Source organism: Pseudophryne corroboree, chromosome 4 (genome assembly GCF_028390025.1).
Source record: "Pseudophryne corroboree isolate aPseCor3 chromosome 4, aPseCor3.hap2, whole genome shotgun sequence".
Taxonomy (NCBI): domain Eukaryota; kingdom Metazoa; phylum Chordata; class Amphibia; order Anura; family Myobatrachidae; genus Pseudophryne; species Pseudophryne corroboree.
The window spans coordinates 410,328,031-410,343,534 of record NC_086447.1 but is presented as its reverse complement, the minus strand read 5'-3'; the positions used below and the strand labels follow the sequence as shown (position 1 = coordinate 410,343,534).

The window sequence follows — 15,504 nt, the reverse complement described above, 5'->3', positions numbered from 1 at the left end:
AGGGGGTAGCTCCTTCAGAGGTTTTATTTTCCGAAAGTAGCTCACACCCCAAATAAGGTTGGAGACCACTGCTCTAGACCTTCTAGTCCAGCTGCGGACAACCCACGGCTCTCGGGCCACATACATTTCTTTCTTTACACTGATGCAGATCCTGAGAGAGTCTGCACACTTTGACCTGCATTTACTGCTGCATCTCACCTTGCAGATCTGCCAGGAGCAGAACCGCAGCCACGTGCCGCGAAGAAATGGCACCTGTCTGGCCTCAGTGTCAGCCAGCTCACTGTCATACAGGAACTGACAGTGAACGGAGGGGGGGTGAGAGAGGATGCTTTCAGACACCTAGTGAAAGCAGGGCAGGCTGAGGGACACAGATTGTAGGGTGGAAGGCTGAGAGGCACAGGGGTGTGATGCATGAAAAGTGAGAGGCTGGCATGTTTCAGTGAATTTTATGTGGATCTGGATTGTTTCAGCGTTTCTCGTCCCCAGTGTAACACATGGTCATGCTTCTATAAACATCACACAAAAGGCGGGTGCACAAAAATGGGGTTTGGCCTTGCGCATTATATCAACCCTTTAACTTGACTACAGATATTTCAGGGCTCTTTGCCTCTGACTGGATGCGCCCTCCTACCTGTTCTAGTGGGTGGTTATTTAGGCTGTTCTTAACAATTAATGAGCCAATTTGCCAATAAATGGGTTCTTGGCAAATTTATTGTATAGTGTGTACGAAGGATAGTTTCAGCGTTTCGCTGAAAATTCTGGAAAATCTTGGCCACACACACACGTGCGATAAATTCTGTTATATGTCGTCCCAAACCAAAAGTCACTGCCACAATCCACCGATATTGAGCAGTGTGTGTGCATTCTCAATAATTTGTCCATATTTCCTATGTTTTCCTGTCACTATGTCATCCTTCTTGTGGGCGGACATATGCAAATTGGGTGTGGCATGGCAGATAATTGTAACCTTAAAAAAAAAAATTATATATATGTATATGTGTGTATATGTATATGTGTATGTGTATATGTATATGTGTGTATATGTATATATATATATATATATATATATATATATATATATATATATCCCAAAAAATTGTCCGATTGTCAGGTTGACAAAAAAAATATCTGACAGTGTGACAGTGTGTAGCTAGCTTTAGGGTAAGGCACCCGCAGGGAGGTTAGAGTAGGCTGCAGGTGGAGGGGTCAGGATTAGATTTAGGCTTCGGAGGGAGGGTTGGAGGGGGTGGGGTGGGAATAAGGAGTCAGTGCTTGCTTTCTTATTTAGTCTGTCTGGATTTTAATCACCAGGATGCCGCTGACAGCAGTATTTTGACAGGTGGAATCCCAACCGCAGGGATCCCGTTGTCGCCAACAACAATCCATTTGTAGGATTATACATTCATATTACAGGCTTTGAGCTCTGAAGGAATCCGGACTGTAGACTTTAGCAAGGGTGAGTTTCTTTAAATGGCAAGGCCTGAATTTAACAATTGTCGCCTTTCAAAGTCACTACGTCTTTGCGGGTTTTGAACGCTGGATTTAAAGGGGCCATTGTATTAAATACAAAACCAGGTGTGTTCTGTATCCTGTATAATATAAGGCTAACGCTGCTCCTCACCATTATGGGGAGGAATTCAAGTGTTGGCCACTAAATGAGGCCCGACTGAGCAATTCAAGTGTTGCTCCAGTTGGGTGCGCACAGCTGCTGACGCTAGCGTTTGTTATGTTTTTCCGTCATTTTGATGGGCTGGTAACTAGTTTAATACTATTGCCACTTGAAAACCAAAGACATGGTGGCTTTGAAAAGCACTGCTTTGTAAATTTAGCCACAACAGTCCTTACAATAGGACGTTTGAGTTTATGTTTTTTAAAAGGTCTAGGGATTTATGGCACAATACAAACATTAAGCTCTTTTTTTTTTCTCTTTTTTTTTTCTCTTTTTTTTTTCACCAAAAGTGAGCTCAGACAAGTTGCCTCCTGTTTGGTTGACTACAGAAAAAAAATAAAAAAAACTTATCAAGTCTAAAAAGTTAAACATACAGGTTGAGTATCCCTTATCCAAAATGCTTGGGACCAGAGGTATTTTGGATATCGGATTTTTCCGTATTTTGGAATAATTGCATACCATAATGAGATATCATGGTGATGGGACCTAAATCTAAGCACAGAATACATTTATGTTTTATATACACCTTATACACACAGCCTGAAGGTCATTTTAGCCAATATTTTTTATAACATTGTGCATTAAACAAAGTGTGTCTACATTCACACAATTCATTTATGTTTCATATACACCTTATACACACAGCCTGAAGGTCATTTAATACAATATTATTAATAACTTTGTGTATTAAATAAAGTTTGTGTACATTAAGCCATCAAAAAACAAAGGTTTCACGATCTCACTCTCACTCAAAAAAGTCCGTATTTCGGAATATTCCGTATTTCGGAATATTTGGATATGGGATACTCAACCTGTACTACTATTATGTTGAAATTTGCCTATACCTAAGCTTATTGACAGAACTTTTATCTTTAAACGTATTTCAGTATAGGGGCGTACCCGTACCAGTGATAAAAGTCTGACTCAGAGCTTCCTCTCTTTTTCAAGATTCCTTGAAAAAGTGAGAACAACTCTCGAAATGCGTCGGATGAAAAGCTCTGCGTCAGATTTTATATCACTGGTCCCAGTTCTCCTGAAAAGAGGTGCGTCTCAACTATTATTACCACCATTTGTTGTTTTGATTATCTGGAGTCAATAATCCCCACCTTGCGGGGCGTGCCTCGTTTCAGGAGATAGGTTACCATATATATATTTTTTATGTGTTTTTAATGTGTTTTCGATATGTCAGAATCCAGCAAAACCATACATTTATATTGTTTATAAAATCACTTTTTTTATCATCACTAAAATCTGGTTATTGATCAGCGAGGAAAAGAAACCTTGATGTGAATGGTCCAATAATGTGCAGCGTGAGTACGGGTACACACGTATGCTGAACTACTTTTACAGATGAAAAGATACCTTTATGGGCACATACTAATATTGTCTACTGTAAGTAAAGTTATGCTCACACATCTACTGTACATATTATGAAGCATGTCTGGTGAAAAAACCTTTATGTGATTACTGCACACACTATTTGCACTATTTGTGTAAGTTTAGGTACGCTGAAAGGTGGTTACTAGTTATAGATTAAATAAAAACCACATGCACTTTTTTCCCTGATGTGATTGTGGATTAATCCACTGAAAGAGTTTATTATTTCATTTTCTATACGCTTCCACTTTGGAGAAACAAGATTGAGGGACAAAGACCCATCCAAAGGCCACAGAACATACCAATAAGGATAAGTATTTGAATTTATCTACCTCTGGGAAACACCTGGTCATTAATAGACAACTACGCCCCCATATATAAGTGAACACCTTCTATTTTGGTCTTTTTTGGTATAGACCATTTTACAGTAATTATAATAAGAATTTACTTACCGATAATTCTATTTCTCGGAGTCCGTAGTGGATGCTGGGGTTCCTGAAAGGACCATGGGGAATAGCGGCTCCGCAGGAGACAGGGCACAAAAAAGTAAAGCTTTACTAGGTCAGGTGGTGTGCACTGGCTCCTCCCCCTATGACCCTCCTCCAGACTCCAGTTAGGTACTGTGCCCGGACGAGCATACACAATAAGGGAGGCATTTTGAATCCCGGGTAAGACTCATACCAGCCACACCAATCACACCGTACAACTTGTGATCTAAACCCAGTTAACAGTATGACAACAGAAAGGGCCTCTTAAAGATGGCTCCTTAACAATAACCCGAATTAGTTAACAATAACTATGTACAAGTATTGCAGATAATCCGCACTTGGGATGGGCGCCCAGCATCCACTACGGACTCCGAGAAATAGAATTATCGGTAAGTAAATTCTTATTTTCTCTATCGTCCTAAGTGGATGCTGGGGTTCCTGAAAGGACCATGGGGATTATACCAAAGCTCCCAAACGGGCGGGAGAGTGCGGATGACTCTGCAGCACCGAATGAGAGAACTCCAGGTCCTCCTTTGCCAGGGTATCAAATTTGTAAAATTTTACAAACGTGTTCTCCCCCGACCACGTAGCTGCTCGGCAGAGTTGTAATGCCGAGACCCCTCGGGCAGCCGCCCAAGATGAGCCCACCTTCCTTGTGGAGTGGGCTTTTACAGTTTTAGGCTGTGGCAGGCCTGCCACAGAATGTGCAAGTTGAATTGTGTTACAAATCCAACGAGCAATCGACTGCTTAGAAGCAGGTGCGCCCAACTTGTTGGGTGCATACAATATAAACAGCGAGTCAGATTTTCTGACTCCAGCCGTCCTTGCAATGTATATTTTTAAGGCTCTGACAACGTCCAACAACTTGGAGTCCTCCAAGTCGCTAGTGGCCGCAGGCACCACAATAGGTTGGTTCAGATGAAATGCTGATACCACTTTAGGGAGAAAATGCGGACGAGTCCGCAGTTCTGCCCTATCCGAATGGAAGATTAGATAAGGACTTTTATAAGATAAAGCCGCCAATTCAGATACTCTCCTGGCAGAGGCCAGGGCTAGTAACATAGTCACTTTCAATGTGAGATATTTCAAATCCACCTTTTTCAATGGTTCAAACCAATGGGATTTGAGGAAATCTAAAACTACATTTAGATCCCACGGTGCCACCGGAGGCACCACAGGAGGCTGTATATGCAGTACTCCCTTGACAAAAGTCTGGACCTCAGGGACAGAGGCCAATTCTTTTTGGAAGAATATTGACAGGGCCGAAATTTGAACCTTAATGGATCCCAATTTGAGACCCATAGATAATCCTGATTGCAGGAAATGTAGGAAACGACCCAGTTGGAATTCCTCCGTCGGAACCCTCCGATCCTCGCACCACGCTACATATTTTCGCCAAATGCGGTGATAATGTTTCACGGTGACTTCCTTCCGTGCCTTAATCAAGGTAGGAATGACTTCTTCTGGAATGCCTTTCCCTTTTAGGATCTGGCGTTCAACCGCCATGCCGTCAAACGCAGCCGCGGTAAGTCTTGAAAAAGACAGGGACCCTGCTGTAGCAGGTCCCTTCTCAGAGGTAGAGGCCACGGTTCGTCCGTGAGCATCTCTTGAAGTTCCGGATACCAAGTCCTTCTCGGCCAATCCGGAACCACTAGTATTGTTCTTACTCTTCTTTGCCGTATGATCTTCAATACCTTTGGTATGAGCGGCAGAGGAGGAAACACATACACTGACTGGTACACCCAAGGAGTTACCAGTGCGTCCACAGCTATTGCCTGTGGATCTCTTGACCTGGCGCAATATTTGTCCAGTTTCTTGTTGAGGCGAGACGCCATCATGTCTACAATTGGTCTTTCCCAACGGTCTATTAACATGTTGAAGACTTCTGGATGTAGACCCCACTCTCCCGGATGAAGATCGTGTCTGCTGAGGAAGTCTGCTTCCCAGTTGTCCACGCCCGGGATGAACACTGCTGACAGTGCTATCACGTGATTCTCCGCCCAGCGAAGAATCTTGGCAGCTTCTGCCATTGCACTCCTGCTTCTTGTGCCGCCCTGCCTGTTTACATGGGCGACCGCCGTGATGTTGTCCGACTGAATCAACACCGGCTTTCCTTGCAGGAGAAGTTCCGCCTGGCTTAGAGCATTGTAGATTGCTCTTAGTTCCAGAATGTTTATGTGAAGAGACTTTTCCAGACTCGTCCATACTCCCTGGAAGTTTCTTCCTTGTGTGACTGCTCCCCAGCCTCTCAGGCTGGCGTCCGTGGTCACCAGGATCCAATCCTGAATGCCGAATCTGCGGCCTTCTAATAGGTGAGCCTTCTGCAACCACCACAGAAGTGACACCCTTGTCTTTGGTGACAGGGTTATTCGCAGGTGCATCTGCAGATGCGACCCTGACCATTTGTCCAACAGATCCCTTTGGAATATTCTTGCATGGAATCTGCCGAATGGAATTGCTTCGTAAGAAGCCACCATTTTTCCCAGGACTCTTGTGCATTGATGTACTGACACTTTTCCTGGTTTTAGGAGGTTCCTGACCAGATCGGATAACTCCTTGGCTTTTTCCTCTGGAAGGAAAACCTTTTTCTGAACCGTGTCCAGAATCATTCCTAGGAACAGCAGACGAGTTGTCGGGATTAAATGGGATTTTGGAATATTCAGAATCCACCCGTGTTGTCTTAGCACCTCTTGAGATAGTGCTAAAGCTGTCTCCAGCTGTTCTCTGGACCTTGCCCTTATTAGGAGATCGTCCAAGTATGGGATAACTAATACGCCTTTTCTTCGAAGAAGAATCATCATCTCGGCCATTACCTTGGTAAAGACCCGAGGCGCCGTGGACAATCCGAACGGCAGCGTCTGAAACTGATAGTGACAGTTTTGAACAATGAACCTGAGGTACCCCTGGTGTGCGGGGTAAATCGGAACGTGTAGATACGCATCCTTGATGTCCAAGGATACCATAAAGTCCCCTTCTTCCAGGTTCGCTATCACTGCTCTGAGTGACTCCATCTTGAACTTGAACTTTTTTATGTAGAGGTTCAAGGACTTCAGATTTAGAATAGGCCTTACCGAGCCATCCGGCTTCGGTACCACAAATAGAGTGGAATAATACCCCTTTCCTTGTTGTAATAGGGGTACTTTGACTATCACCTGCTGAGCGTACAGCTTGTGAATGGCTTCCAACACCCTCTCCCTTTCGGAAGAGACGGTTGGTAAGGCAGACTTCAGGAAACGATGAGGAGGATCCGTCTCTAATTCCAACCTGTACCCCTGAGATATTATCTGCAGGATCCAGGGGTCTACCTGCGAGTGAGCCCACTGCGCGCTGTAATTTTTGAGACGGCCCCCCACTGTCCCCGAGTCCGCTTGAGAGGCCCCAGCGTCATGCTGAGGTTTTTGCAGGAGCCGGGGAGGGCTTCTGTTCCTGGGAAGGAGCTGCCTGTTGGTGTCTCTTCCCTCTTCCTCTGCCTCGTGGCAGGTACGACAAGCCCTTTGCTCTCTTATTTTTGTAGGAGCGAAAAGGCTGCGGTTGAAAGGTCGGTGCCTTTCTCTGTTGGGGAGTGACTTGAGGTAAAAAAGTGGATTTCCCGGCAGTAGCCGTGGCCACCAAGTCTGATAGACCAACTCCAAATAACTCCTCCCCTTTATACGGCAAAACCTCCATGTGACGTTTTGAATCCGCATCGCCTGTCCACTGTCGTGTCCATAAGGCTCTTCTGGCTGAAATGGACATAGCACTCACCCGAGATGCCAGTGTGCAAATATCCCTCTGTGCATCACGCATATAGATAAATGCATCCTTTATTTGTTCTAACGACAGTAAAACATTGTCCCTATCTAGGGTATCAATATTTTCAATCAGGGATTCTGACCAAACTACTCCAGCACTGCACATCCAGGCAGTTGCTATAGCTGGTCGTAGTATAACACCTGCATGTGTGTATATATTCTTTTGAATAACTTCCATCTTACTATCTGATGGATCCTTAAGTGCGGCCGTCTCAGGAGAGGGTAACGCCACTTGTTTGGATAAGCGTGTGAGCGCCTTGTCCACCTTAGGGGGTGTTTCCCAGCGCGCCCTAACCTCTGGCGGGAAAGGGTATAATGCCAATAACTTTTTTGAAATTATCAACTTTTTATCAGGAGCAACCCACGCTTCATCACACACGTCATTTAATTCTTCTGATTCAGGAAAAACTGTTTGTAGTTTTTTCACACCATACATAATACCCTGTTTTACGGTATCTGTAGTATCAGCTAAATGTAACGTCTCCTTCATTGCCAAAATCATATAACGTGTGGCCCTACTGGAAAATACGTTTGAATTTCTACCGTCGTCACTGGAATCAGTGCCCGTGTCTGGGTCTGTGTCGACCGACTGAGGCAAAGGGCGTTTTACAGCCCCTGACGGTGTTTGAGGCGCCTGGACAGGCATTAATTGATTGTCCGGCCGCCTCATGTCCTCAACTGACTGTTTAAGGGAAGATAAACCATCACGTAATTCCACAAATAAAGGCATCCATTCTGGTGTCGACCCCCTGGGGGGTGACATCTGCATATTTGGCAATTGCTCCGCCTCCACACCAATATCGTCCTCATACATGTCGACACCACGTACCGACACACACCGCAAACTCACAGGGAATGCTCTAATGAAGACAGGACCCACTAGCCCTTTTGGGGAGACAGAGGGAGAGTCTGCCAGCACACACCACAAAGCGCTATATATACAAGGGATATCCTTATATTAAGTGCTCCCTTATAGCTGCTTTAATATATATATATATATAGCCATTAATGTGCCCCCCCTCTCTGTTTTACCCTGTTTCTGTAGTGCAGTGCAGGGGAGAGACCTGGGAGCCGTTCTGACCAGCGGAGCTGTGACAGAAAATGGCGCCGTGTGCTGAGGAGATAGGCCCCGCCCCTTTTTCGGCGGGTTCTTCTCCCGCTATTTTTCCAGTCAGGCAGGGGTTAAATATCTCCATATAGCCCCTATGGGCTATATGTGAGGTATTTTTAGCCTTGTATAAGGTTTATATTTGCCTCTCAGAGCGCCCCCCCCCAGCGCTCTGCACCCTCAGTGACTGCCCAGTGAAGTGTGCTGAGAGGAAAATGGCGCACAGCTGCAGTGCTGTGCGCTACCTTATGAAGACTGAGGAGTCTTCAGCCGCCGGTTTCCGGACCTCTTCACGCTTCAGCATCTGCAAGGGGGTCGGCGGCGCGGCTCCGGGACCGGACTCCACGGCTGGGCCTGTGTTCGATCCCTCTGGAGCTAATGGTGTCCAGTAGCCAAGCAGCAAATCCACTCTGCATGCAGGTGAGTTTACTACTTTCCCCCTAAGTCCCACGTTGCAGTGATCCTGTTGCCAGCAGGACTCACTGTAAAGAAAAAAACCTAAACTAAACTTTCTCTAAGCAGCTCTTTAGGAGAGCCACCTAGATTGCACCCTTCTCGTTCGGGCACAAAATCTAACTGGAGTCTGGAGGAGGGTCATAGGGGGAGGAGCCAGTGCACACCACCTGACCTAGTAAAGCTTTACTTTTTTGTGCCCTGTCTCCTGCGGAGCCGCTATTCCCCATGGTCCTTTCAGGAACCCCAGCATCCACTTAGGACGATAGAGAAAATAGGGCTGCAATAGTCTAAAAAGTTGCGCCAGTATTCTTACTCCACTCTATTCTTCAATTACCAGAATTTTGCTCCAACCACAAAAATTGGAAAGATAATCTTATAAGTAATATCAAGTTTAAGAGAAGGCTCAAGCATGACAAAAACATTCTATAACACAAGCCTATCTTAATGCCCGTACACACTAATTGATAAAGTAAACGATGTCACTCATTTTGACCCTTAATGCCCGTACACACTAATTGATAAAGTAAACGATGTCACTCATTTTGACCCTTCCTGAGCAACAAAGTCTACTATATCGAATAGTGTGTATGCTGAAAATGACGAATGATGCGCAGCCCCACGAGTCATTAACAACCCTCTGTCTCAACGTCCAAAGCGGCATGCTCTGGCCAGCCGCGGCATGACATCACTGTGCGATATCACAGAGTGTATGCCCGTCGTCAGGGACACGGCCCGGGAGGGGGGGACACTAGGCAATGTCACTCACCGAGCACATCGCCTAGTGTGTAGCCACCTTAACTGGTACTTAAGCGTGGGCTTTTGCAAAAAGGAAGAAAAAACAAACAATGACATGCATGCATAGTCAAACTGCTTAGTTTATTTATACCCTTTTCAGATAGAAACAATTGAAATTCATGGCTTCTACCCAGAATTTTAGTGCCGGTTCACTTGGCCGGGCACAGCCTTGCCCTTCCTTTCACACAGGGAAGCAAATTACCGGGTGAAGCAGTGCTACCTAGTTATTTGCTGATCAACACGGGTATATCTTCTGTATGGAAGGGTCAATCCAGACTGAAATATCCGGGTCAAAATACCCTGGTATATCCCTGGGTAAAGTCCCGGAAATTTCAACCCGCGCTGACACATTCACGCGGAAAAGGACCCAGGTTTACCCAGCAAAAACCTTTATGAATGGTTACAAAAACTGTTACACTTCACGCAGTGTAATAATTCATATATCAAATAAAAGGAAATGTAATGCTGAATTCAACACAATAAATAGAGGTCAAACATTTGCATTACAAGGGAAGTTATGCTATTTTCAGTCAGACAAAGAAACGCAGATGCGTGAGACTGAAGAAGCGGATTGTAGTAACTGCTACTACCAGCCAATCAGAATCGTCGTTCTGAGGACCAATCAGCTGTCATTTATGAGCAGGTGCAAGGTCATGTTCAAAGGTGGGAAAGGTCAATTTGGCCGTTTCATTTTGCAGAATAAACTTGGTTACTGAAGGGCAATTACGGATGGATGTTTGTGTGTATTGTTTAGTGCTATTGACGGTGTAAAAAATAAATACAACAATGTCGTCCAGGCAAAGTGGTGACTGGTCACCCAGCAAGAGATCCAGGATTGTGGTGTTATGTGAGAATGGTCTTTCGTTTGCAGCAATTACAAGAGAAGTTGGTGGGAATGTGATGACATCAGGAGTACGAAAGTTTTCTTTACACTATCAGAAAACACAATCTATACAAAACAAAGAAGGAAAAGGCCATAAAAAAGTGCACAAAAGCTGTTGATGATAGGAGAATAAAACGAAGTTGCGTCAGGGACAAATGGATGTCATCTGCGGCCATTAACAGTGAACATAGTACAACTAATGTTTTTGTCAGTGCAAGAACGGTACAGAGAAGACTAACGGAGGTTGGCCTAAAAGGTAGGATTCCCCAAAAAAAGCCATTCCTGAATAAAAAGCAGCGGCAGAAATGAATACAGTGGGCAAAAGAACACATTGCATGGACAGAAGGTCAGTGGAAACAAGTGATATGGAGTAACGGAACTAAGATATCGATATTTGGTAGTGATGGGAGAAAATATGTGAAACGTCGCATCGGGAAAGAGGTACATCCAGATTGCATTCAAACGACAACTAAAAATCCTACAAGTGTTATGATCTGGGCATGTATGACAGCAGATGCTGTAGGCCGACTTCATGTCATAGATGGCACACTGAACAGCAGAAAGTACATTGACACCATCCTACAACGAAAACATCTACCTTTTAGAAGGGATCTTATTCCAGATAATGACCCATTTTTTTTTTCCAGCAGGATTCAGCTCCCTGCCACATTGCACGGATATACCAACAGTGATTCACGGAGAATGACACAGGTACTGGAATGACCAGGAAACAGCCCAGACCTGAACCCCATAGAACATTTGTGGTTCCGTTTGAAAAAACTGGTACAAATGAGGCATCCATCCAATAAAAGAGAATTAATTGAGGCTATAATTGTCTCATGGCACCACATAATAAAGAAGGAAAAGCTCAAAAGATTGGTTGGCTCAATGCCACGTCGCTGTGCTCCTGTCTTGAAAAATAAAGGATACCCAATGCAATACTGACAGGACAGTGACATCACAAGTACACAGGGATTTTTACCCAGAGTGTTGTTCTCACTACACAACTTCCCTTGTAATGCAAATATGTGACCTCTGTATATTGTGTTGAATTCAGCATTAAATGTCCTTTCATCTGATGTATGAATCATTGCACTGCATGGCGTGTAACAGTAAAATATTATATATATATATATATATATATACACATATACATACATACACACACATACATGCACCTTGACAAAGGGGCGGCTGAGCCCAGAAACGTTGGAGCTTTCATGTTGCTGTTCTGAAATAATATTTTTTCACATTTAATTCTCCGAGTGCCGCTATTTGCTTTGTGTCACTATTGGATTTGAGGGCACCGGAGTTTATGTGTACAATTTTGGGAGTGCCGGTCTGAGGACACAGACAGACAGGTGTGTGTATATATGTATATATATATATATATATATATATATATATATATATATATATATATATATATATATATATATATATATATATATATATATATATATATATATATATATACACACACATATAAAACAGAAAGGAATAAGGCAGCGGCACTCCGTCAATTGAAAATTCGAAAGTGTAATAAATCAAAACATAACAAACAGTGGTCACGGAAAACCAAAGTTTCGGCGTCCTTAAACCCCTTTATCAAGGCGTGATAAAGGGGTTTAAGGACCCCAAAACGTTGGTTTTCCGTGACCGCTGTTTGTTATGTTTTGATTTATTACACTTTTGATTTTTCAATTGATGGAGGAGTGCCGCTGCCTTTTTCCTTTCTGTTTGATTGAGATAGAGATATAGAGATATATAGAGATATATATAGATATATATAGATATATATATAGATATATCTAGGACGTAAAGAATCAACCAACTGACAAGTCCTTACAGTGGTCTATAAGGATTTGTCAGTTGTTTGATTCTTTACATCATAGACCACTGAGTGCCGCCTTCTTGTGTGCGTGTCCTCACTCACTGGCTCATCACTAATTATCTTGCTTCCAGATATGTTAGGAAGCTGTAATTTAACATAGGTATTGTTCAGGTGGGAAATAGGAAAGCTACTTAAATTAAAATTTGTATAAACCTTCCCTAAGGGGATGAAAAGTGGGTTGACATAATGACGTCATTTCAGATGCGTGGCTTGCGTTATGTGAACGATAATGCCCAAAGGAACAATTGGATAAAAATTTGGATTGCATTTCCATAGTGTAGAATTTTAAAAACTCCAAAAAACACTAATTTTTTACCATATCTGCTACAGGTGCTCCTTGGGTAACCACAAAAACCATGGATTAATATTTACTTACATTAATACGTCTCAAATGTACATCTCTATAGATCTACCAAATTTAACACTCATTTGTATGTACAACCGTGAAAATCAAACTCCCTAAAAAAAGTTTAAATATCTTTGAGTATATAACTAACATAACTGACATATTATATAGAAAAGGGATATGTTGAATGAAGCCAAATATTTGAATATTATTATTATGGGAGTCATAGTTTACCAAAGTAATGCATTAAAAAAATATGCAGTCCAAGTAAATTTTTGAGATAAACCAGTGAATACTAGTGCTAATGAATCAACCCTTTAATGACCATTTATACAGCCACAACCAGCTTTTCAAGAATACCACTAACATTATTGGGAAGTTTAAAATATTTTAGGAGATTGTAAAAGATTAAAAGGAAGTCATTAGTAATTACATTACAAATGTTATACGTTTAGCAATTGGTATGCAACAACACCATAATTAATAGGGAGTATTTATCATTATGTTTTTGCACTATTAAGATTACAAAGCCGTTGATACATCAATTCAATTATAATTAGAGCACTGACATAACACCTATAGCTTAGAACATGCACTTTAGTAACCGAAGTGTTCTATAACACACTATTTCTAAAAGCATTGAGCTCTTAACCATCTCACTATGACTCTAAAGGGATTGTACGTGACTGTGCCAAACATTGAAGTTGGATTCAGCAGTTTGTGCTGTTGGAAAATCATTGTTGCTTCCAGTAACACATTCTGACTAACCAGTCGCCTCCATTTCCATCACAACACTGCCCCTGTCACATTCTCTAAAAGAAAAGTGTTGCAAAACAACTTTGTTATCCAAGTTACTTTATTCATATCATTCCACACTTGTGTTGTGTAGTAAGCAGTTAAAGAGCAACAATGTTTACGTCTTTAATCTGTAATATATATATATATATATATATATATATATATATATATATATATATATATATATATATATTGCATTGCCCTACATGTACACCAATGTATAAACCCAATCCGGGGCTTTGGATGTCTGCGATAAAGTTGTGCTGGAAGCACAAGTAGCTGCACTGACACCGCAAAGCTAATTTTATACAGACATCCAGAAAAGTATTAAATTGCTTTGTAACATAACAGGCAAAATAAGTGTCCACAGGATTGCTTTGCCACAAATATAGTTTAAATTGACAACTGAATAGTGATTTCTCCTCATACTAAAGGAAGTAATTCAAGTGGGGATTCGAGCATGTGACCAGCGCTCAGGATCCCGGCAACCCTTAAAGAGTACTAAAGATATACGACTCAAAAGGAACATTTAGAGAAACCAGAGACTTATCAAAAGGAACATTTAGAGAAACCAGAGACTTAGCAACCCAACAGAAATAATGATCAGCGTAAATCAGAAATTCTACGTAATCAGAAAAGGGCACAGATTTTACTTACGCCATATACTGTAAGATTTACTTTAACAAAGTAAAGCCCTCATACGTAGCGCATTATGAATATTTCCCTGATAAAAGAACCTTCTTTGGGAGGTAGTGGGGTGACTGATAACTAGATCAGAATCGATCTGAGCCTCTTTGTAGGAGCCATATACACACACTCCATCCACAGTGATAGGGAGCGGAGGTGTGACCTACTTCCAGCCTCCAGGTACACTGCCCCAGCACTGCAGCATGTCACTGCCAGGAATATACAGAGGAGGCCCAGTACTCTGTGTGGGTATAACGGGGCAGGGACACAAGGAGTAGCTGTGTGACCAGCACTGGGTGGGGATGATGGCATGACAGGGGTTTATGTGCTGATGGGAGGCAGCCAGATGGATATACACACAGCACTGCCATAGCAGCTGCACCAGGGAGGCCCGGCCACTACAGGCCACAGCATGTTACATCACAGCGGAAAGATGATGGGGGCAGTAGTCATGACAAGCTACGTGGAAGGTGTTAGGGCCCCTGTGGCCCCGTGGCACTTACCCTTAGCCTCGCAGTCAGCGCAGTATTTGTTGTCATCCTCCCTCAGCATGCGGGATAGAATAGCCTGGTGCTGCTCATTCAGCTTTTGGGCCTTCTCCCTCTCAGAGCGGGTGGTCATGCCTGCCGGTGGTGGAGCGGGGTGCGTGTGACTGGGCTTTGTGAGCGGTTGCGGGGCTGGTTACGCGGCAGACACGGCACATACAGGGTAGAGGTAGTCAGAGACCGCACTCCCCGCAAACAGCTCGGCTATATGATCCTATACTATATTCACAGTCTGCAGCTCAGTCTCACCGCTCCGGGCACACACGCCACTTCCGGGTGCCTCAAACAGTGACGCCAACACTCTCCTCCCTCCGTCAGCCAATCAGGTGCTTACCGGTATCACTCTGTCACTCACAATGCACCTAGCTCCACCCCTTCCTGGGATAAACCCTCCCACCATGTTGCCGGGAGTTCTCAGCTGTGACAGGGCTGGTGGGCGGGTCTGGTCGCTGACAGATATGTGTAGGACTAGGAGTGACGCACGGTCACACCTTTCTGACGTGTCCGACAGATGGATAAGTTGTCCCTGGCAGAGGGTTGTGTATATTTTCTCTTCACGAAGAGAAACTAGATGCTACCCTGGCAGAGTGCCTGTGCCTCCTACCTAACTGGAGAGCAGAGTGCCTGTGCCTCCTAACTCCGGCAGTGTGCCTGTGCCTCCTTCATA

General features: G+C 43.5%; 1 protein-coding gene across 2 annotated transcripts in view; it reads right to left on the bottom strand.

Moving 5' to 3' along the window:
* Window positions 1-15,223, bottom strand: part of SMAP1 (small ArfGAP 1) — a 568,890-nt gene extending 553,667 nt beyond the window's left edge. The window contains exon 1 of one of the 2 annotated variants that reach the window (XM_063916783.1): window positions 14,796-15,223. In XM_063916783.1, coding sequence (XP_063772853.1) covers window positions 14,796-14,913 — 118 coding nt within the window. In that variant the 5' untranslated portion in view covers window positions 14,914-15,223. The remainder of the gene's footprint in view (window positions 1-14,795) is intronic. The other variant, XM_063916784.1, reaches the window with a different exon arrangement.
* Window positions 15,224-15,504: the final 281 nt, after the last annotated feature.